At 40.1% G+C, this 24929-nt stretch overlaps 1 protein-coding gene across 3 annotated transcripts in view; it reads left to right on the top strand.

Moving 5' to 3' along the window:
- GAS2 (growth arrest specific 2) overlaps window positions 1-24929 on the top strand; it is a 144549-nt gene that overhangs the window by 6939 nt on the left and 112681 nt on the right. The window contains exons 2-3 of one of the 3 annotated variants that reach the window (XM_072985877.2): window positions 23575-23598; window positions 23967-24128. In XM_072985877.2, coding sequence (XP_072841978.1) covers window positions 23987-24128 — 142 coding nt within the window. In that variant the 5' untranslated portion in view covers window positions 23575-23598; window positions 23967-23986. Of the gene's footprint in view, window positions 1-13145; window positions 17759-23574; window positions 23599-23966; window positions 24129-24929 lie in introns of those variants that run through there. The other 2 variants (XM_072985876.2, XM_072985875.2) reach the window with 2 other exon arrangements.

The raw sequence follows: 24929 nt of genomic DNA, 5'->3' as shown, positions 1-24929 counted from the left end.
GTCAATATGACCAGATAGGCAGGGTATAAATGGAATAAATAAATAAATAAATAAAATTTTATGCCTACTCATCTATCTACTCACTCTTGTATCCACAAGAACGACAGCTTCCTGTAGAGGGGCCATGGGAGGAGACACTTGTGAGCATGACAAGAGCCCTTCTCAAGTTGAGGAGGTCAAGATGACAGCAATAATTGCATTTGCAAATAGGAAGACTGAGCATTGCCATTTTGTCTTGCAAGCTATTGATCCTTCCTCTACCACCACAGCCACTACCTCCAACCACTTTCTTCTCTAACTCCTGCTCAGCAGGTGTTTTGAGGGCAGTGGGAGACTGCAGGAGGAGAAGAGGCTGATCATGGTTCTGTCTCTCTCTGTGTGTGTATCTCATTTCCCTGCTCTCTTTCTCTCCCACTCCAGTCTAGGAGAAGGGGGAAAGATATAAGTTTCACATTGTTCCCCTAGCAGGGAACTCTTCTTGGCCCACTATGCCTTTGTTCCTTGCATTTTGTTAACATTTGAAAAAAAATAGTGTTTAATTTTTATTTGCTTAGAAGTGGCATAGCATTAGATTAATGTATGAAGAATAGAAACAGATTTATTTTAAAAAGGAAGAAGTAAGGCTGCAGGGTATCCTGCTGTCTAAAACCCCTTGTACTTGGCACTCATTTCAGCTAACTCTCAGAGTTTACTCTGACACAGGCATTCACACATGCCAAAATGATTTAAAGTAAATCAGACTAATAACTTGAGTTATTTTTAAAAAAACCAAAAAAACCCCCCTCCTTCTGGCTGTTTAAAAAAAACCCTACTGTCCAGCCAAAAAATTTTTGTGCTTAGCTATACATCATGTAGGCAGATATTTTAAAATCAATTTCAAGCATGCTAAGCCCAATACAAAACCAGGAGTTTTATGATGTGTAACTGAGCCCTCAATGAAGGTTGATCATAGCTGACATTCATCCCTTTTAGGCTTGATTCCAGTGTGACATCACAGTATGCCCTAATCTTTTTCAATCATATCAATGTTCAGCTGGGCATGAAAGTATAAGTATTTCTTGTTTAGACATCCACATTTTATTCATTCTGCTTTTCTCATGTGGGGGGAAAAGTGATTCCAGAGTTATTTCATTTTGCTTAATTTACAAGCTTTATTTTTCTAGTTACTTCTATGCATAAACACCCAAGAATTAATAATTCAGAAAGTATGAAAACATTCTTACAGCTATGAAAAAGAACTATAGATGCATATGCTTAAGTCATGTAAGACACATCAAAATTCTTACAAAAGTTACAAATAAGAAACAATCCAAAAATATGGAACAAATCTTAAATTGCAGGCAAATACTTAGGTCAGAAAAATAAACTTCAGTTATAAGCTTTTAGTTATAAAAGTTACAGATGAGAACATAAATCATATTTCAATCCAAAAACTACAGGAGCTTATAGCTTTAAAAGGCACAATCAAAAAACAGATGGTACAGCTCTTTTAAACAAATCTGTAAAAGCAGAAATATACCCTGCTTATTTTTAGCATATTCAGACACACATATGAAAAACAATGAATTCTTTAAGTGCTCATGGTGAGCAAGAAGGCGAGATGGAGACACCTCTCACCAGAGCACCACCCATTCCATCTGAGGAGGGGAAATGGAACTGAAGTTCAGGAGCAACAGTTCTCACAGAGACAGTTGGTTCAGGTTCCCTCAAGGGAGCCAAGGAGGAAAGAGCCATTGAGGGACTGAGGGGGATGGGAGAGCTGAGGGAGCGGTTAGAAAGAGCAGGAACAGAAGAAGGAAGAAAAGACCAGTTGAAAGACAAGAGAAAAAGGCGAAGGTTGGCAGGGTGGGGAAGAAAAGAGAGGGGTAGTAAATATGGAGACAGGAGAAGTGAAGGCAGGGGAAAGTGAGAGCCAGAGAAAAGGAAAGACACTGCCACCTAAGTGGGAATGGATCTGGCTGGAAAACCCTTGGACCCATAAGTGGGAAAGATTGATGGTGCCTAGGGAAGAAGTCAACCATAGCTGGAGAGTGGCCATTCCCCAGAAACTGTCATATTGAGGGAAGACTGAAGCAAGAGATTTGAGGCACAAACTGATATAAGAAAAGGTGAGGGCAGAACAGGAAAGGCGGGGGAAAGCTGAATGGTGAGTGCAGGAGATGATGAAGAGGTGACGGCCTTGAGAACCTGGGAATTCTTGGAGCCCAATGAAAGAATGAAGTGGGAAGAATACACGGGTGGCACCACCGTGCCATTGTTGCCATTATCAATGGAGACAATAATGAAAGGCTGGAAGCTGGTACTGTAGATCAACCAGGACCGTGGAGTGTTAGTTATGAGAACCCGTTTGTTAAAGAAGAATGGAACCCCTTTTCGGCTCCGTTGGTAGAAAAGGAGAGAGAGAATGCTCAATTTGACACAAACAATTTTATAGATGACCCTACAATATATGTTCATGCAATACAACTTGAATCTGTGTTCGCATCTAAAGGATTAAAACCTAAGGAGGAGGAGGAGAGGCATGACTTACCACCTGAACCCTCACACTCACTCAGACATCTACAAGTTTAAATCTATGGAGGGAAATCCATGATTTTCATGTCTGTGGTGGTGCTACATGCTGCCTAAGGGTTTCTTCTTCCTTCCCTTTCCCTTTCTTCTTTGCATCCCTTACATTATACTAGCCCCTTTATAGACATTAGACATTCATGTTTCAGAATGTTTGCTGACATATTTTCTTTTAACTTGAAGCCTGTATAGGAAACAAGACCTATACACAGTCTATAGCTATGCTCCATTAGCAAAAATGGTGGATAGTTGGCTACTCTGGTAAAACTAGCTGATTGCCCTGCAATGACCTCTGACAGGGATTGTGTTGCCATTCCAATTCACATTTTTATGGATACATTTTTTAAATTCTTTCCTTAAGCATATCAAGCATTTTTAAGCATTTCAGTATGGTTTCCAATTACCATCTTGATATCCCCCTGTCCTGCAATTTAGGAGTGAAAATGTCCTTGCTTATTGCTTCTGTCAAGTGTTCAATAGTCCAGTAGCTGACCTCTGGCCACTGGAATGAAAGTGGTTGCTCTATCTTCCTCTGGTCAGGCTTCATCTATATGCAATGTCTTGCAGAGCTTACTCCAGTGCAGTCAGGTCATTTTGTGTAGATCTGCAAGGATCTGTTCCTCCTTTTGATGAAGTTCTGGACATGTTGCTTGTGTGTCCAACCTGAAAAGGAATAGAGAGAAGACAAGAAACAACAAAATACTGCTCCTTTTCTCTTTGTCTGTGGACAAGAGGAAAGTATGTATTTAAAAAGATCTTTTTGCGTTGCTGGCATTTTATTAGCATGACTGGCTTGCCAAAAATGTAAAGGTCAAATATAGGACACTGGAACAATGATCTCACCATAACTATCTCATACCTCACTCCTGATGACCCCAGAATACTCACATGTAAACATTGGGCAATGTAAGTACTAGATCAGTTGTGTTATGCTGTGTTAGTTGGTAGTAGTGGTGGTTGCCTTAAGAGATCTTCCCAAGGGACCTCCTAGATAGGGTTGTATGCCACATATCTGTTTCAACATTGTGGACAGCCTCTTATTATGCTCAAACAAATTTTAAATGTATTGCCAATTTTTTATGTCACAGCAGTTGTCCAGGTGCCATTTCTACTTCGTATGAACATAAAGAGTTTTAATAGAGCTCTTTCTCACTGTGGCCTCTGTCTCCTAGGCCTGAAAGGGAGGGTAGTATTCTTATTTAATTTTTGTTTCCTCCTATTAAGCACAAGCCATTTCCAATGTATCTAGTCACTAATCACTGTTTCTTTTGGTAATGTTTTTTTAAAAAAGGAATGGAGCTGTCTTAGCATATTGAAATTCTTGTTCAAGCACGCTGTTGTTGTTTTAAACATTCTCCCACTTCTGGTACTTTTATTTCTCTGTGTGTGCCTTCCATTATATCACAGTATTTGCCCAGTATCTGAGCATGATTCTGTCACATTTTTTAAGGGATTGAACTCTCACTGTGCCCATTGACTCTTTGTTGGAAGATCACTGGCTGATCTGTTTTTAACAGAAGACCTGTCCCTGCTTGTATTGGCCTTCAAGTTTTCAAGGGACACTCCTGTGAATTCTAGCTCTGACATCTTCCAACTTATAGGTAAAAGGGTCTGTTCTTTGAAACTTTAGTCTTTGGATTGAAATTGAGTTCACCTCTCAGGGGGGAGTGTTTGATCTATGTGTTCTGGATATGGGTCTTTCTCTGCTAGTTTTCCTTTTCTCAAGAGTTTCTTGGCTATTTCTGCTGTTACTACTATTTTGCCATTACTTTAAGGGTACACTGGTGATGAAGCAATGTGATGAAAATCTCAGTTCTTGCAGAATTTCTAATATATCTTCTGAACAAAGGGGGACCCATTATCTGAATAAATGGTGTCTGGTGTTCATAATAGGCAAGGTGTGCTTTTATCTAGTGTACAACCATTCTGGCCAAGAGATCTGGCAAATAATCTGTCTCCTCAAAATGTGAGTAGTTCACAATGATCTCATAGTCCTTGTTTGCTCAAAGAAATCCACACATACTTTTGCCCCAAATCTCTTTGGAATGTAAAGGGGAGAAAGTGTTTATTTTGGATGGTGGTCATCCCAGGATCTACACATGGAGAAACATTCATTTGTCCATTAATGCTTTAATTTCTTGTTCATTCCCGGCCCGGTACACTACCTCCCTGGCCTCTCGTAGACATCCTTCAATCATCAGGTGTCTTGAATGCATTTTGTGCACAAGTTCTGTTTCAACAGCTTTTAGTATAACTGGTTTTTCTCCTTAGAAAATGATGACAGTCTGTACGGACACCTTCTTTCAGATTTGGAAGTATGGTCTAACAAATTTAAGTAGCTGGTCTTTTTCTCCCTGGTCAGCCCTTGGTGTCATTAGTTTTACTCCTTTCATTGTCTTTCATTGGTAGTAACTTATTCTCGTTCAGTCTTTCCTCTGTAATGAGTGAGTACTGTAGAGTAAAGCAAAGTGTGCTGCTTATTGATGGTTTCCAATTCAACTTCTTTTGATACCCTTGCTGGCAGTTTCTGGAAGATATACACAGCTCAGGATGTCTTCTTGCACTAACTCTTTGCTAGGGCAGTAGTAGCATTGTATGCTGTAGTCTGTAGATGCATCACCATGTGAGGTAGACATTTTGGTGCATTGAGTAATGTTTTCTTCTGTATGTTTTGCATAGAGTTGTCATCTGTCTGGATATCTACTCTGTGCCCATATGTGTACAGAGGAAATTTCTCATTTATTTTTATTTTTATTTATTTATTTAGCTTCTATACCTCCCATCTGGCTACCAGGCCACTCTGGGTGGTTTACATATTAGGTAGACACAGTCCAAAGCAATCAACATAATAGTGTAAAATCAAGATTAGGAGAAACAACCAACATTTTAAATAGTAATAAATAAAATAATATCAAATAATATAAAGCAGGACAACAGGGCTGATAATATAAGTGTTCGGACCATTCAATGTATTAAGGTGTTGTAAGGTCTGGGAAGGTCTGTCGAAAAAGCCATGTTTTTAATAGTCACTTAAAAAATTCCCAGTGAAGGGGATAGGCGGATTTCAGGTGGGTGGTTATTCCAAAGCTGAGGAATAACCTCCAAAAAGGCCTGGTTTCTGGTTCTCTCTTTCTGGGCCTCTCTTGGGTTCAATACTCTCAACTGCCCAGCCTGGGAAGATCATATGGGTTGGGCAGATCTCATTGGGAGAAGGTGTCTCGTCAGGTATCGAGATACCAAACCATTTAGGGCTTTATAAGTAAACACTATCACCTTGAAACTGGCACAGAAACAGACAGGTAACCAGTGCAGAGCGGCCAGGGTGGGAGAAATGTGTTGATATTTCTTTACACCACTCAGTAGTCTGGCCACCATGTTCTCGACCTGCTGAGGTTTACGTAGCAGCCTCATGAGCAGCCCCACATAGAAAGCATTACAGTAGTCTAACCCTGAAACTGCTAGTGCATGGACTAGTGTGGTGAGAGACCCGGTGTCAAAGTCAGGATGCACTTGGGCGATCCACCTTAGATGGAAATAGGTGAAGCAGACCACAGATGCTTCTCTGAGGCTCCATTGAGAGTGCTGAGTCTAAAAGTACACCCTGAAGCTGCAAACCTAGTGGAGACAGTAGCCCCCACAAAAGGGAGGGAGTCACCAATCCACAAACACTAAGAGCACCCACCTGCAGGATCTCCATTCAGCCTCAGTCTATTATTCCTCATCCACCCCATCGAGGCAGCACTCAAGGGATGGAATAGCATTCTCTGCAAAAGGGTGAAAGGAGAGATAAAGCTGTGTGTCATCCACATATTGGTGACACAAAGCTCTGATGACCTCCCCCAGGGGCTTCATATAGATATTAAACAGCATTGAGGAGATGATTGACCCCTCAGGGACTCCACAATTAAGAATCCAAGGATGGACATCATCTCGCCAAGCTGTACTCTCTGAAGACGGTCCTCAAGGAAGTACTGGAGCCAGGCCAGGGCCAGACCACTGATCCCCAACCTAGAGAGCCACCCCAGGAGGATATTGTGATCAATGGTATCAAAGGCCACTGATAGGTTGAGGAGGACCAACAAGGACGTTTTGCCCCATCAGTCTCCCTCAAAAGGTTAATTTGCAGGGCAACCAATGCCATCTCCATGTCATGGCGCAGACTGAAGCTGGATTGGAATGGATCAAGGGCATCAATTTGGGCACAACCCCTTTTTGTTGCTGATAAGGCTTTCCTTCCAAATAGCTATCCTCCTTGCAACATGGCACCCCAAGACGTGTGTCTGACACACCAAACTGAACCATAAGTAGCTCTTCAGATTATTAAACTTTAAAATGGAAGCTGTTGCAACCACCACTGTTAACATTTGGAAAGCATCATCGCTGTATTTTCTCTGCTCCCACATTGTCTCATGATGCATTAATGGCCTCAAGGAGTTCACAGGTTTTTGATAGGTGTTATAGAAACTATAACTGGCTGTCCACACAGGCATTTGTTCCACCGTTTAGTGTGCTGACAGGTTGGTCTGCTCTTTTTTCTGGCATCCGCAATCTGGAGTGGACCAATATGCTCCAAACTATATCATTTTGAACCTGTTGGGGGGGCTCTACTATTTAGGTGCAGGTTGGAAGGTGCCAATTTAGTCCATTCCCAGTGAGTATGGTTGCTTGGAACAGACTCAACTAGAGCCTTGTAGCTCTTTACAGTGTCAGTTTCTGGTATTCTGAAGGATATTGGAAATGGAACATTTCCCCTAATTATCTGCGACAGGTGAAGGAAAGTGAAATTGTTTTTATTTTTATCTGCTAAGTCATCACTGATCTGATGAATCACTTGAATTACATTTTTTAAAAAATGCTTGTCTATGTATTGCTGATCAAAACTGCATCTGTGGGCAGTTTCTTGATCAGTAATATACAGCAGGATTTAAAAAATCAAAGTGATTCATCACATCAGCAATGATCTATCTATCTATCTATCTATCTATCTATCTATCTATCTATCTATCTATCTATCTATCTATCTATCTATCTATCTATCTATCTATCTATCTATCTATCTATCTATCTATCTACATTAGCTAGATCATTGCTGATGTGATGAATCACTTTGATTTTTTTTTAATCCTGCCTGTATATTACTGATCAAGAAATTGCCAATGGATGCAGTTTTGATCAGCAATACATAGACCCTCTGCAGACCATCAGGGGAAGTGTTTAATTGATATGAAGGTTGATGTGCCAGTCGGATGAGAGGAGTACACCAAATAGCATATTGTTCCTTCCCCCAACCTCATCTGTCCCTTTGCAACCTGCTCCAGCCCTACCAAAACAACCAGTCTGGATAGGCCCTTGATTATCTTGTTGGGCATTCCCAGAAACTTCTGAATCAACCTGACATCTTGGAGTTGTGGCATGCCTTAAAACAGCTATTGCTTTTTATGGATGTACCTGCAGTCCCTTCATGAGAAAGTGGCCAGTATATGGTACCCGTGTGGCTTTTATTCTGAATTTGTCCTTATCCAGTTCAATGTTCTATTCTCTGCATCTTTTCAGAAATGCTATTAAATTAATGTTCTGGTGCAACTATGCCTACTGTACATCACCATCCTCTACCACTATCAGCTGTGATTATAGTAACCCCTTCAAGGTTGTGTCAATCATTTTGAAAGACTCAGGAACAGGACAAATATCCATTGCATTTGTAGCCAGCAATTTCTTTCAAAGTTGTGGCAAATGTTGTCAAATATCTAGATCCTTCACTCAGCTCAATTACCAAAATCCATTTTTTTGATATTTCAAACTGAAAATAATCTTGGTTTTTTGGCAGATCTAACATTATCTTCAATAATAGGTAATGGAAATAACTTTTTTCAGTGCTATATTTAAAACCTTCAGGTCACTGCATATTCTGAATTTCCTGATGCTTTTCTGATCACCACCATGCTTCTTATCCACTCTGAGCTTTTCTTCATTGGCTGTATAATTCCCAGCTTTTCTAAGCTTTACAGTTATTTTAGAGGCTGCACTAAGGCTTCAGTTTCCAACTGGCTTCATACTTGACTCAGTCTCCATTCTATAAACACTATCCGGCCTTACAGCTTCCTCAGACACATATTCCTTCTACATCCTTTGTTGAGCCAACCTTCCATTTTCATCTGGATTATCAATCATTCCAACATCCACATCCAGGATGTTCTGGTACAGGACCTTACTCTGTTTTGTCACATGGACTGCCTTAGGCTCAGCATTTATACTGGTTCTTTGTCATCAGAACCGCAAATTGAGCCCTGTGTTTCCTGTTTGTCCTTGGCAAGCAATCTGAGCTTGCTTTCTCCCACTGCTTTTGATACAGAATGATTATACATTATGAAAACCTGTTCATTCTGTCTTGGCTTGCAGTATGCATCAGAATAACCTGTTAATATAGCCAATGTATGGCGTACATGAGTATTTGCACACACTTCCTCACATGTTTCCCCTCTATTGTTTTCAGTCAAGTATAATACTGGTTTGATTTTCATTGCTTCTTTTTTATCTGCCATTGCAATGTCCACATAGAGATTTAACTCCTCTTTGCAAGTTTTCCAGGCATGAGCTTAATATAGGTTTAATATAAGTTTAATATATTTGTCCTTATAGGCCCTTTGTTGTATTTTGCTTTGTTTTATGCTCTTTCTTTCCTTTTCATTTTGTCAGCTTATCATTTGTTGCTATTGTCACCATGTTTCAAGACTGTGAGTAAGCCCCCTATAGAATCACACATCTTCAGCACACACAAAAATGGCAAATTCATTTAAATAAGGAGTTTAAGGACCTATCCACACTGGCATATAGATATGGCATATGGATCGGTGATGACTCAGTTTGGATCGGAAAAACAGACCTAGTCTGCAAGTGTTTCTACTTAGAACAATTCATCCTTCTCCTTTAAGAGATGCTGTGCACCTTTCTGCTCAGTGGTACAGCATGCATTCTTTTTGGTTAGCTGTTAGCTGGCAGATAGGAGCCTCCAGTAGCTGGAGATTCTGAGGGAGACTTTGAGAAAGAAAGTAAGGGGAGAGTGAGGGAAGGGAAACAGGGATGGTGGAAGGGAGGAAAAGGAACAGCACTGACAAAGGGAGAGTGGAGTTATGTAATTCCCCCCCTCCATCGGGGAATCACTTAATTGACAGCTGATTAGGCTACCAGGGGTTGTTTGCTGTCTGGATGGGAAGAACATGCTACATGCCACATTGCTCCTCCCCCTAACCTCAATAAACCCTTTGGAGTCTGATCCATACCACACCTAAAATGGCCAGTCAGGATAGGCTCTAAGACAGCTCTTCTTTGCTGTACTTTTTGTTTCCTAGGTCTGAAGCCATGGGTAGTATTCTCTTCCTGTTCCTGTTTCCTTTCATCAAGCTCAAACCATTCAAGATGTATCTTGTCAGTGTCTGTTTTTATATCATTGCAGTCCCCTTTAGGAAGAAACAGCCAAACAAAACAATCCCTATCCCTAAAGAGCCCTGAGATACAGTACTCACTTTGGAATACTGGGTAGAGTGATGGACTCAAGAGTCCCTGGCTCTGCTACAGAAATTCATTGTGGGAGTGTAACTGGCAAAACCACTCCTTAATTATCTCATTTACCTTGAAAACCCTGTTAGGGTCTCTGTAAGTCAGTTCTGACATGATGCCACATAACAACAACAAAGAGACCTAGCAGGGTTCTCTTTTCAATTTAGTAAATTAGAAAATGTATAACCACTTCAGCAGGTTTGCATCTACTGGTTTGCATTTGCACTATTCTTTTTCCAGCCTTTCTAGTAATATTTAAACATTTCTGTGAGTATTTATTTTCTATAGATACAATTGTTCATGACAAACCTGTAGTTTGTTTGAGGTCCCCCCCGCCCTGCAAAATCATTCAACCATTAGAGACAAATACATATTCTGAGGTTGCAGAATTGCTATGAAAGACTGCCATTTTGAGAACCTTTATCTTCCATTACCAGAATTCCTGAAGGCAGCTTAGATCATTACATTATATACATAAAATCTGCAATAAAGTGAGTACAAATATATCAAGCCTTCAACCTAAAACCCTCTACTGGTCTCCTTAAAGATTTATTTGACATTAACAGTGAGCAGAGTACTGCAAATAATATGTGGGAGGCAGCCCCTGCCTAGAAGACTCTCCCTCCATGCTGAAATCAAAATACTTTTCTTTAGTTCCACTGAGGTCAATGGAACTAAATTGGAGTGACTCCAAATCCTTTGATTTAAGTTTTTAACTGTACCAGTGAGAACTGTAGGACAACATTGCACTGTGATGTACTCCTGTTTAGGGCTCCAGCCAAGCAGCTGTGCCCTCTTTGAGAAATATTGTGTTTCATTCTCTTACTCTGCTTTTTGTTGTTGTTCTTTCCCCTCAAGAGATGCACAGCATTCTGTGGCCATATGGAACATACTCAGTTCTCTTGGGCATCTTTCGGGTTTTCTTCTGGCCTCTTTGTTTTGGAGGGAAAGTCCAATCCAAGTATCTTTCCTCTTCCTACTCAGTAATCCTATTTCCCCTACTGTCCTGTCAGCATTTAACAGATGAGTTCACATTTATTTATGTATTTGTTTAGCAAACAGCATTTACGTGTCACCCAATCAGGGCTTACAACAATAAAAGAATATTAAAATACAAACCAGAACGATGAAACCCAAACATAAAACAGCAAAAGCACTCATCAGCAAAGACTAGAATCAATGCAACAAGACTTTCAACAGCACAGCAGATATTTAAAAGACCGTTACAATTCCAGATCTTAAAAACAGATCTCCAAAATACTAGAAATAGTGACTGTGAAGCAGACTGCATTGAAAGCCAAATGGCTGCGTTCCAAGTCATTCCAACTTAAGAATGGAAGAGAATTATATAGTTCTGTCAAGTCCACCTCAAGACATAATTTCATTCCAGTGCTTAGTTTGCTACAAGTACTGGTGCCTCCAGAATGTTCTTAATATCACTGAAATTAGATATAGGGAGGTGTTGCTTATGGCACATTCTTCAGGAACACTGCCAAATATTATGGCAAATGAAACAGATTAAGTCAAGCATAAATTTTGATCATCAGCTTCATATTAGGGACAATTCACAAAGTCAGTTTAAATAGGGAAAGTTGAATTTAGTGGTGGGTGGAATGAATACAAAGTGATTTTATGCAGTTCTGTGCCAGGATCCTAATATAACAAGCCACTGTAAAGCTTTGGAAAATGATTCAACAGCCTCATACAAATCTCATTGCACACAGAATAACGACCAACCAATGTCTCTGCTTTCCAAGACCATCTGAGATTTTATGGCATATTACTTTTTTGGACTGGTGCTAGCAATCTCCTGGTCTACATGTTGGTGGTATTTGGATTGAGGCAATCAAGATTACAGAGAAGATATAATACGAACATGTGGCTATGCAAGTATGGACTTATCTGCCCTTTTCAAGATGGCTCTGTCATTAGTCAGGTTGAAGCAATTGCCTTACACATCAGATGCACAGAGGTGGCTGCGGAGTGTTGAAGAAAAGTATGGTGAGCTTTGTGATTCACGGTTAGCCCCCAAGCTATCTGGCATACTTCACGTGTGTTGGAGAATGTTGGCCAACTGCCACATTGAAGAAGAATTAATCTGCAAATCCAGAAATAAACTGTATAAAAAATTGAATTGATGCCATATGCTCTTCAACTCAGGCAGCAAAGCATATTGCTGTCTGTCTTTTCCCCACTGTGCACTGAATTCGCCTCACAAGAGTGGTCTTAATCGACTAGCTAGGCGGGATATTAAATAAATAAATAAATAAATAAATAAATAAATAAATAAATAAATAAATAAATGTTCTGATTATAGTTAAGGGCTGTGATGATCTCCTCTGAAGCCCCTATTCCCCCAGGCTTTCATGAGGTTCTCGCTCTTCTTCCTTCTTCGCTGCCACCAGGTATTACTGCCTTAATACCATTTAATCATGGAGACATGTGTGCTTTTAAAACTTAAGTCATTTATTAGATCAGGGAAGTTAATATATGATTAATATTCAATAGGTAAATCACAGGTTGATAATCACTAGTATTCGAATCAAAACTGCTATAACTTTAAACTTCTTTTAACTCTCTATTCCATTCATCATTCTTACAGATTTCTAACTCACTCTTAGTTCACTTTTAAGTTTCACACTGTCTCTCACTCACAGAATCTCTCTCCTCAGGCTCTACACACCAGCCTTTACATCCAGTCCCCTCCCCCCTTAGCTCCACCTTCCATCTTCTCATTGGCTCCTTCTCCACTGTTCTTCTGTGACGGACAGGTGAGGGCAGGGCTGTTCATTACAAGGGCTGTAGCTTTGCATTCATTGTGTCTCTGGGTATCAGTGTGCCTATTCTTCCTGCATGCCAGCCTCCCTATCTATCTTTTAGAAGCTTCCTGATGCTATGATTAAACTGCAATACTGCACTGAAGATTCTGCTCATGATCTGAGTTTGATCCTGAGCTTAGGTAGCTAATTTAAGATGGACTCAACCTTCCCTCTTTTTGAGGTTGGTCAACGAATACCCAGCTTTTGTGTGTGTGTGTGTGTGTGTGTGTGTGTGTGTGTGTGTGTGTGTGTGTGTGTGTGTGTGTGTGTGTGTGTGTGTGTGTGTGTGTGTGTGTGTGTGTGTGTGTGTGTGTGTGTGTGTGTGTGTGTGTAATGTGTAGCCTGCGTAATGAAACTGTAAGCTGCCAAGAGTGCCCAAGCACTATGGGGTGGTATATAAGCAGCACAACTTTACTTCTCTGCATAAATGTTCCAGTTTCCTTCAGTTGGCTTTTGTTATTTACAGTATGGACAGAAGTGGGGACCCTGCCTCTGGGTTGCCCTGCCTCTTGCTCCATTCCATTCTTCAGATCTTTTCTGGACTTGTCTGTCTTTCTCCTATGTGTTCATCTGCCTGTGGGCCAGACTGACAATAATAAAGAGATTTTCAAAACAGGACTTGCAGGAACTGTTTCCCTATGCCCAAGGTATTTTTCCCCCCTAAAAATTAGCTTACCAGTGATACACACACAGAGAGAAAGATTCAGCTGCCAGTCTTTCTGGCATTTGTACGTATATCTGTAATGAAGGGGTACAAGATTGTTTATGGCCTCAGGCAGCAAAACATAACCATCTGGCCCCGTTTGAGGGACATGTTATGCTTCCAGTCTCTCTGTCCACACCTTGATAATTTGCCAGAGCTTTGCTGAAGATGTGCAGGTGTATCTGCATCAAAGTACCCCTGGTAATAGTAGCAATTAGGTTTGCCTCTCAAGAGGATCTCTTTATTGGGATCGAATTCAAAGTAATGTATGCACACTGTTTAGATGTGTAACTTGCTTTTAAAAGTGAAAGACTGGTTTGTTGATCATTAGAAGAAGTTGGCAGTATTATTCTGTATATGTGAGCCTCCATTTGTCTGCAGACAGTAGACTCACATTTGCTTCGAGCAGTAATTACGTTAGTTAATCTATATATTTGTGGGCACCGCATGAGAGCTCGTTTATGAATATCTCATCTCCAAGAGTCTCTACTTTCCAGTTATTTCCTTGGCAAGGTCTGGTATAAACTACAAAAGGTACTGTTTTTCTTCATTCCTGTTTGAAAAGAAATCCGTCTGTGTTGTAAGATGGGAGATGAAGATGCAGAAAAAGGTTTTTTAATGCCTTTTTCATGAAAGAGCAGTGATAGTAAAAACGTATGTTAGACTCTCTGGAACTCAGCTTTGGCTTCTGATCACTTGCTGTTCATTTACTTCCAAAATGGCTGCTCTAGAGTATTATTCCGTTCAAGGTGTAAAATCTGAAGGTTGTCTGTAGTTACAGCTGGAACCCTCATTATTTAACTGGATTTGATGATGGTGTTATTATGCAATTTTTTGGCTACTTGTGTAAAGTTATCTCTGCTTGTTTCTAATTATCTTGCAGTACTATATAACCCTATTATCTACTTAATTTGGTTCCAGTAGCATACCACTTTTTCCAGTACTATATAATCTGGCATCTACATGACACACTATCCCTACAGAACATGCAATATACAGTTTTTACAGAGATAAAAAGAATGTTAAATTATGTAACTACAACACAATTTAAAATGGTTAGAGACTGCTTAGGGAGGTGGATGAAAAGGAAGAATTGCTGGAAGTCTTGGGGCGCCAAGCTAGGTCAACCTGCACAACTCTAGCCATTGTTTGCTTCAGTAAGTTGGGTTTATTGTAGAGCAGCAAGATACAGGAATTGTCTTTTTGAAATGTGAAAAAGGGGTGTGTGAGAAAGGAGGTGAGATGGAGACATCTCTCACCCAAGCACCATCCATTCGAGAGGAGAAAGGGGAAAGAAGCAGACAGTTGGACCCAGAGAGAAAATCCCCAGAGGTTCCCCATGAGGGGTAACCATAGACAAAGTGCCCAATGATCAGAGAGAAGTAGAAAAGCTGGGGGAATGGTTAGAAAACAGACAAAGGGGAGATAGATCTGCCAAGGGAGGAGGAGCATGAGAAAATTGGTGATAAAGAGGTTATAAAAGAGAGTGGAGTCCCAAGGAGGAGTTTAGCAGAGGCAGGAGAAAGCGAGAGTCGGAAAACCAGAATAGTTCATTCCCCCAGGCTGGGAATATATTTGGTTAGAGAATCCCTGGACACAAATATAAATTGGTGATCCTGAGAGAAGAAGCTGAGAGAAGGAAGAGAGCCCTTATCCTTCAAAAGCTGGAAAGCTGAGGGGAGGGGGGAAGAAAGAAGCCTGGGAGTGGTGGCACTGATTGAGAGAAGGCCAGCATAGAGAAAGAGAGAGTGCTAGATGGAGAGCACAACTAGCGACAGAGAAAATAGAGTCTCGGAGACTTGGGACTTCTATGAACCGGGAGAGCAATCAAGATGAGCAACTACCTGGGATAAGCAGCCACAACCATATTGCCAATATCATCAGGGTCAGCACTGAGGGTCTGGGGCCAGTATGACCAACATGGACCTTGGGACACCAGTTATAAGAATCCATTTCTTGTTGAAGATTGGAGACCCCATTGGGTAAGGAGGAGACAAACAACATCAAACTTAATGTAAATTGTTTTATTGAAATTCCCACAATAAATGTTAATGCTTTGCACCTTGCACTTGAGTCTGGATATGATGGAACCAAGCCAGAACAAGGAGTTAAAATAAATTATCCAAAACACTAATCCTCTAATCATCATCATCATCATCATCATCATCATCATCATCATCATCATCATCATCATCATCATCATCATCATCATCATCCTGCTACTAATAACAAGATAGACTATTCCTCTGTCATCCACCTCAACTTGGCAGTGGCTTTTAAAATTTCAAAACAAGCTTCAAATTGATGTTAGAAAGGGATGAAACAAAACTAAGATAGGAACATGAGAAATGGAGAGAAGCCAAGACTGAGAAAAACCAGGACTGACAAATTCAGTCATTCTTCATTTACATTTTGATTAGTTGCTAAATCTGATTAATTGTGTACTGACAAAGAATGTGAATTGCCAGGAGGAAGTCTCTGTCTAGAGTCTGCTCCTCGGTCATGAGGCACAAAGGTGACATTATGAGCGCTGGCTCAGTTTATCTTTTGTTCCATTTGTAGGACACCTTCCTTCAGTGAGGAGCTTCATGTTAAAACAAGTACAATTAAAAACTAGAGATTGGGCACAAACCTTGGTTCCGAGATTCATGATAGTTTGGTGCCACACCCCCACCGGTGTTGTGCCTACATCCACCTCCTTCCTCCTCTGTATGATCGGCCATTGCCCAGGTGGTGCACACTTCCCTCTCTGCCTCCTCTGTATGACTGCCCACTCACCATTCGCAGCTATGCTTCCCTTCTTTGCCTTCTCTGGCAGCCACACGCTCCAAGGCAGCGTTGCAGGAATCCCTGCCCCGCCTCCTCAACTGAGTGTTCCAAGGTTTTCAGATTCATTTGTTCAACAAACTTTATAATATCAAAACAATGATATTAAAATTATTTAAAATAGTTTTCAAGTTGCAGTTATTTAGTAGAATCAGAAGGCAGGTGAAAGAAAAAGTATTGACCTCATGCCACATTGCACCCTGCACATCAGTACCAATGACATCTGGATGCATCTAACGAAGACCCTAAAGTACCAATATAAACGAGACAAAACAGTGTGAGCAGAAATGCTATACCCCCCCCTCAACCCTCCTGACTGGGGAAAAAAGTACTGTATACTCATGCTAAAAGATCAGATCTACTTGTGATTAGCACTAACATCTAACCAACAGAATAAATATCAAAATGAATACTGTATCTACAGTAGCTGCTCTATTAGACTGTTCCTTCTGAGTGGTTTTGTAAGCCTCACATATGATTCCAAAATGAAGAACCTGAGCGAGACATAGGTACAAAGCTTGGGAGGAAATTATCAGTGCAATGAAGTGTGTTTATGAAGGAAAAGGCCTTCTTGACTTCTATAGAAGTTACTCCCAGGTAAGTAAGTATAATAAGACCACAGCCTATGGCACTAGAACTATGTGTTTGATCACTGCATAAATGAAACCAAAAAAAAATCATGTTTGAAGCATTACTTGTGCCTAGCTAATCCTTGGATGAAACAGTCTTTTCCACCTAGAGATGGCTTTATTCCACAGTGAATATTATTATTTTTTTGCTAATTATTGCCAAGGTAAACATCAAAACCCTAACCTGGCTGCATGATAGCAAATGGTCACCTAACCTCCCCTGCTTATCACTGATGATCACAAACAAACATCAGTGGGCAGCTTAAATTGCAGAGTTGGCCGGCCACCAGGCTGAGCAACAATCAGCAGACAACTAAAAGTGCTACTGTCTAGGAGCATAAAAACTTCACTGTTTAATGGGAGTGACTAGTGAGGAAAGTAACCTTTCAGCTTGTTGAAACTGTTACATGCCATTAGGTGTACTGTAAACTATCCTACACTGAATCTTTTACATGGACAATAAAGCTAAGAATTAGAGATGCCTCATTTCTCTTGGGGAGGAGGAGGTGAAGAGAGAGGAATGGAGAGACCGAGCAAGTGCACTGCATAAATAAGACTGCAGCATAACCAAGCATAAATAAAGCCTTGCTCCCAGTGAAAGTAACTTGTGAAGGAAGTGTGGAAAACGTGTTTTACTGCAGTAAGACATTGATGTGGTAAGTGTTTCAGGCATTTATATGCCATTCCTAGACTGTGGTAGATTTTCACATGTCATGATTTCCCTAAAAACAACATATTTTCCATAAGTAGCACGTATTTTATAGCAGTGACATTTATGTTAAAATCCAAGTTCAGAACCCCCTGAAGGTATCTTGAAGTTTGATGGTCCTTCCAGCCTTATAGGTTCTATAATTCTCTGAAATTCTCACTGTGCTTATCAGTTTTATGCGGGATTCTGCTGAGTGCTTAAAGGGCTGTCTCCTGATACTTTAATTACACAAGACTAAAGAAAACATCAAGCAGTGAAAGTATAGCATGTAGAGTATGGATCAGAATCATTGTGGCACAAATCTCTGCAAGATTGTAAAACATACTGAGTGACCTTGAGCTAAGTGGTATCTCTTGGTCTACCTTACCTCATGCCACTTCCAGGACTTTTATAAGTATAAAGGTGGGCAAACTCGTATGTTCACTCCCTTTATCTCTGTTGGGAAACATGATGATGGTAATGTTTTTTCCAACAAAATTCAACAAAACAGAATATTCAATAATGATTTTGATGTTAGCTTAGAAACTTTAATCTTACTCCTTTTTTATTAAATATTTGTATTTTTCAATTAAAAAACATAGATATATAGCACAATGTGCATTTAAACAGTAAACCTAAAGTGTAAGAATCTCTAATCATCTAACAATAAACAACGATAGTCTAAATGCAAAAAGAAAAAAACCTAAAGCTCAATATAAAAGCAATCTTGTACATTTGAATAATTATTCTGATGAGATCCTGTTCATGACATCCCATTTTTTATTCATTTTCTGTTCCTTTACTGCGGGATTTTTACTTTTCACCAATCATAAAATAAATTGCAGCTTAAATAAAAAGATGATACTTCTGGTCCCTTTAGCCTCTTAGTTAATCTATCCATTTCTGCACTTTCTAATATTTTTTTTTGATGATCATATTATCATTTGGTGGATTTTCATCTTTCCAAACCTGTGCCCATAATAACCGAGCTGCTGTCAAAACATGTAGCATTAAATAATAGCTTTGTATATCTACAGTGTTTGGTAGTATTCCTAACAAAAATATTTTCGGTTTAAATTCTATTTCCTGTTTTGACATTTGCTTAATCCACATATAGATTTTAGCCCAATAGTTTTTTGCTTTATCACAAGTCCACCATACATGGTAATAACTTCCTTCATGAATTTTTACATTTCCAACATTTGTTTGACATATTTGGGAACATTTTTGCTAGTCTAGCTGGTGACAAATGCCATCTATAAAACATTTTATATAATTTTTTTGTAGGAAGTGTTAATTTATATCTTTTTTTGTCCAAAGTTATTGCCATTTTTCTAATTCTACATTATAGCCAAATTTTTTAGACCATTTTAACATTGTATCTTCTTTAATCTTCTTCATTTTAATCATAGTCTTGGTGACTTTTTCCTATGCAGCAAAATTGGCTAGAAAGTCCATGTAAAGTGGATATAGTGAAAACTGAGTTGTATAATGTAGTACAAAGCTGGGCAGAAGCCAGCCCTGGATCTACTGGTACTGGATTTCTCACTCAGTTATCAAACAGTGGGAGCAACAAAATGACCCCCAACACTGTAAATTATATTTCTTTACATATATCGTAATTTGGAAAGCTTGGGATAGCTAGGAATGTCTTTTTCTGTGAAAGGACTGTGAGCTTCTTTTAATGTTTATTTAATTCTGTGGGGTCAGATAAGGCCATCATCAAAATGGCATTTCCCCTGCAATACATACTTACCTGGGAGCATGGCTGTTCTCTGGGGCTGGCAAGATGGGAAAAATTCTGAATTTGTTTATTATTTTAATGGACACAGAAATGCATGCTGTGCTGTATTAGTACCAGCTGAATTCAGGAATTGTGTTCACTTACATCTATGCAGCTTTGCCGCCTGTCTAGAAACACCCTTGTAGATAATTCCTACCTGGAAGGAAGTGTCACCCTTGTCCTCAGCAAGCACAGAGAACGATTGCACTGTGAGTCATATAATGTGCCATTTGTTGGTTCTACTGACATGGGCAGTGCCTGCATTGACATTCATTGACCGGTAAAAGATAAACCTTCTGTTTTGCATTAGTATCAATGTATATATGGTGAATCACTAATGCTTAGCAGCTTTACAGGATGGGCTCATGATATTTGCTGCCTGAAGCAAAGGGGAGAATGACACCTTTCCCCATTACATGTATGGAAGCTGGCCTGATAGACCAGTAGTTCCCAACCTTTTTTTAAGTTGTGACCCAGTTTTATAATATCCAAATAAACTGTGACCCCTACCCCCACCACGTTTTCATAAAAAGGCACTTTTAATGGGGCAAAGTCATCCTTTCTGGGAATGTAGAGGCTTCTTTCTCCCCACCCCAAAGGGCCTCATACGTACACATACACACTAACTTTAATATTCCACTCTGAAAAGTCAAGAAAGAAATACACTGCATAGATGTAAGTGACCCAAGACTAGAGGTGGGCACGAACCTTGGTTTGGAGGTTCATGCCAATTTGTACATGCAGCACCAAAGGTGTTGCACATTCCCTTCCTGGCCAATGGCCCATTGAGAGCGCACTCCTCTCCTCCTCCTCTCCATTTGTTTGGCAGGAGCTCAAGTTTGCCTGACCTGCCTCGTTGTCTGAGTGGGCAATCAGCCAAGGAAGTGGGGCAGGAAAGCCTGTGCCAAACGACATGAGGAGTGTGCACCAGCTGGTTGCATGGAGGATCCAGCCAGGAAGCCAGGGAAAGGGAACCGAAGTTTGTGGCCATCTCTATCCATGACCCTTTGAAACCCCCTTGTGGGTCACAACCTCCAGGCTGAGAAATGCTATGATAGTCTGGTGAAACAAGAGACCACAGGTGAGCAGGCTAAATTTGTGATGTTGCCTGCAGAGCAGTGTGCACCTCTGTCCTCCAGAACCTTGGACCTACTCCCTGTCCTGCAGCATCTGTTGCCTGGGATGTCTACAAAATCCGGCTAAAACAAATTTGTTGTACATTTCTTTCTACATTTTCTAGCATAAATCCAGTTTTTCCCCAAATGAGCCCAATTGTGAAAAGCTAGAAAACCTGGACAATGATCCAGGGAGAGGAAACGCCATGGGTTTAGGATAGCCACAGTCGAGATCTATCTGCTCTTCCATGTAGGGACAGATGGTAGAGTTAAGAAGTTCCATATCCTAAATATATAAATAAAAAAGTCCAGGGACTTATTATCATGTATGGTGGTCATGTGAAAAAGAAAAAAAATGGTTGCAGGTTTGGGAAATGTCACAAGAAATTGTCCAGCAAAAACTAAGTTTAAAACCTGAAATGCTGTTATTGAATATAATGCCAGAGCTCACTGATTTAAAAATAAAATAAAATATAGTCTACTGTGTATATGCACATCAGCCAGGTTACTCTGGGCCCAAAAATGGAAGAATGGAAAAATACCAATGATGGAGGAGCTATTTAAAAAGTAACTGGATATTGCAGAACTAGATATGCTTTCAGAGGCAATACAGGATCAACTGAGATACTTTATAAAGGAAAGGTGGAAGCTAATGTGCAATTGGGTCTAGAAACAGACAGGAACATAGGGGAAGAAATGCGTGTGGTGAACCAGTGCTTACAAGAACCCTTTGAGGATATTAGATGACCTAGACGATGGCAAAATCTCTGATCTATACATGTAGTATGAAGGTTTAGGTTTTGTTGTCGTTTGTTGTTTTTGTTATGTCTTACTCTATTATTTTGTATGTTTTGTATGGATGAGCAATGATAAAATAATTTTTTTAAAAGTAGTTCCATATCCTAAAAGAGCAAAGAGGATAGGGATGATAAGCTTGGTAAACTGATATCTTAGGTGTGCTAGCAATTTGGGATTTTAAGCAGCTCATTAGAATCCATGCAAGCTATCCCAGCTCTGTACCATTTTGTTTTTTTGTTTTTTTTAGTGTGGGTTATTTTAAGAGAGAAAAGAAGCAGATGAATGTTCAAAGAGTTAGGAAAATGCTCTATTCAGATTCATTTACTATTATCTCTTATTGTAGATAAACAGAAAAAGGACATTTCTGGTAAATAATTGTCACTTTATAATATCTTCAGTTCTTCATACAGTACATGGTATGAAAATGAATGGATGTTCCATTTCTCTAAATAGTCATAAAAACATTAAATAATGCTTCCTGTGTCAGGCATTCAAGATTCCAGCTCTCCTTTCTTTTTGGCCACTGGTTGTCTCAGTTTACCATTCAATCACCTTTGCCAGGGAAGCTCACTTTCAAATTTTTATTATTTTTCTTTTGCTTTTAAAATCCATAGTTCAGATGTTCAGGTTCTCAGAACTGGTGGGAAAAAGGAACAGTGCTAACCTTCCCACCCCCTGCTGCCCTACTAGCATAATACTTCTTTGTTTTACAGTTTCAGCCACTTCTAGGCTTGCTCCCCCCCCAAAAAAAATGTATGTGGCTCAGACGTGTGGTTTGCAACCCCCAGTCATTTGGCAAACCTTGCTGTTGCCTGCAAGGAAACCCACTGGCAGTCTCATATCTTGCTGATCTTTTATGAAAGACTGCTGGCCCCCTGAACAAATCCACCTGCTTGGAGCCATGTAAAAAGCAAATTATTAGGTTCTAATCCTGATGCAAAGTGACAGTCTGTGCTCCCTTTTGGACTTTGCCCATTGACTGGGAGAACTTCCAGGTCCCCAGCTTGGCCAGTTCTTTGGGATTAGGGTAAAATGATCTGTTAATTCTCAATGACACATGGGTTCTTCTGGCACACACAAAACACTCTGATAAAATTTCAGGAGGGCATTTTATTTGGTTTATAGGAAAACCATCATGGCACTTTGGAAATGAACAAATTTTGTTTAGCATAAGCTGCCATGTACTACAGCCCCTCTTTGGAGGCATCAGGTATCTTATAAATGATCATTATCATCATCATCACCATCTTGGAAATGCAGAGCTGGAAGGGACCCTATGGATCATCAAGTCCAGCCCCTGTCAAGGAGGCACAGTGGGGAATTGAACACCCAACCAGATACCTAAACCACTGAGCTATCAAGCAGGAAATGGATGTTGTCCACAAAGGCTTGATGCATAACCCCCCAAAAAAGGTTTCTTTTTAATATACTGCAAAACTTTGTTGTGTTTGCTCCGATACAAGAAAGGATCTTCTGTATCCTCTTGTACGCAGTTGTAGTGGCTGCTAGATTCTTAGTGCTGTTCTGCTTCAGATAGGAAGAAAATTTCAATGCAAAATCTACTCTCCTGATTTTATTAAAAGAAAGTTAATTACTATTTTTAGTAAGATTGCCGTCAGATTTTAATGTCAAAAACTTATGTTTTCTGCTAGCTTTCATTCTTTCTGGTGGAAACTGTCCTTGGGTTGCTCAATGATACTTATGAAATGCCATTATGGATTTATCATAAAGGAACTCAGAATACAAATATCTGGGGCTTTTTTTTGTTTAGGTATATGGGGTGATGAGCTGGGTTTTCTCTCCAGATGTTCCCCTTAAGTCTGCCCACAAGTTCAATAGATTCTCCAGAGGGCTGCTGTTATTTCTCCTTCCACCTTTCTAGCCTGTAGCTCTAGGTTCGTTATGATTTTGTTTTGTTTTGTTCTGAAGCCATTCAACACAAAGATGGCTATAGGTGAAAGCCATGAGCCTCTCAAATCCTGCTCTACCACTCTTAACCACTAGACTACATTGCCTTTCTTTATGTCGATCCCTGTACTAGCTTGCCTAACCACCTTTTTATTTGCGTTTTAATCCCTGCTTGCAAAGATTTTTGACAACATGTGTACCAAGGTAAGTGTTACAAGTATATTCACCTCTTCTGTGTTTCTTCAATCACTAGTGGCAAAATATTTCATCTAAAAAAATATAAACGTGTTTGTCTTATAATATGTTATTTTCATAAAATGGATCTCTTATTTCCATGGCATCTTTTACCATACATTCATTCAGAATCATTAACAATAGGATGTTGGGAAAGTTGCTTTTTCAGAATATAACTCCCAGCATCTTCTAGTCAGCAAAAACAGTGGCAATGTGGCTGGGAATTTTGAGAGTCGTCAGCCAGAAAAGCAACATTTCCCAAGCATTAATTCAAGTCCCAAATAAAAACACAATTTCTCACATGACATTCTAAGTGTCTCTTTCCTCCTACAAAACAGGTAGCACCCGTTGTTGAAGGATGTGTACTGCTCTCAGCCCAAAGGCCCGAGGCCCTGGCCTCTCTGATATGCACCAGTATAGCCAGTGGCTGGCAAGCAGACATGAGGCGAATTTGTTACCAATGAAGGAAGACCTGGCTCTGTGGCTGACAAACCTGTTGGGTAAGGCTATTGTTCTACACTGTAATTATACTCGGCTATTTTTAAGGTATCCATGCTCAGTTCAGGCTCTTGTTCTTGAATCACAAGTAGAAAAGCTTGCTCTAAATCGATGGCTTGCCTTCTAGCCTACCTCCTCTTCTCTCCTATTCAGTGAGTTATTTTTAGCACCTGTTCCTAGCTTGGGAACCTTCAAGAAAACAAATGTGTTCTTGCTATAATTCAGAAGTGGTAGCATGTGGCCTCTCTCTCTTTTACATAGAGACTTATATACTGTAGGCAGTAATGGTGTCTGGGGCAGGATAGAGTGTATTGCTTATCTGCTGCCCCATAACCCTTTCCCAGATGATATTCACCATTCTATGATCAGTCATGCTCATACTATCTGGGAGGGTTTTCCCCCCCCCTTTTCCCCTTTACAGTTTTTATGAAAAGCATGTTGTGTATCTCCAAATATCTGTTTCTTTAAACACGCTGATTATGTTTGTTCTTTTTGAAAGGCATAAATGTTAACCCTCATCATTCTTAGTATTTCATAGTAGGACTAATGTCTCATACATCTGCATACTTTCAGAACAAATGAATCTAGATGCTTTAAACCAGTGGTGTCGAACTGTGGCCCTCCAGATGCTCTTGGCCTTCAACTCCCAGAAATCCTGGCCAGCAGAGGTGGTGGTGAAGGCTTCTGGGAGTTGAAGTCCAAGAATATCTGGAGGGCTATAGTTCGACACCACTGCTTTAAACCAATGGTCCCCAGCCTTCAGCCTCCAGATGTTCTTGGGCTTCAGCTCCCAGAAATCCTGG

This window comes from Pogona vitticeps, chromosome 1 (assembly GCF_051106095.1).
Source record: "Pogona vitticeps strain Pit_001003342236 chromosome 1, PviZW2.1, whole genome shotgun sequence".
In the NCBI taxonomy this organism is placed as follows: Eukaryota; Metazoa; Chordata; class Lepidosauria; order Squamata; family Agamidae; genus Pogona; species Pogona vitticeps.
Note: the sequence above shows the minus strand (reverse complement) of the source record. Positions and strands in the feature narration are given on the sequence as shown.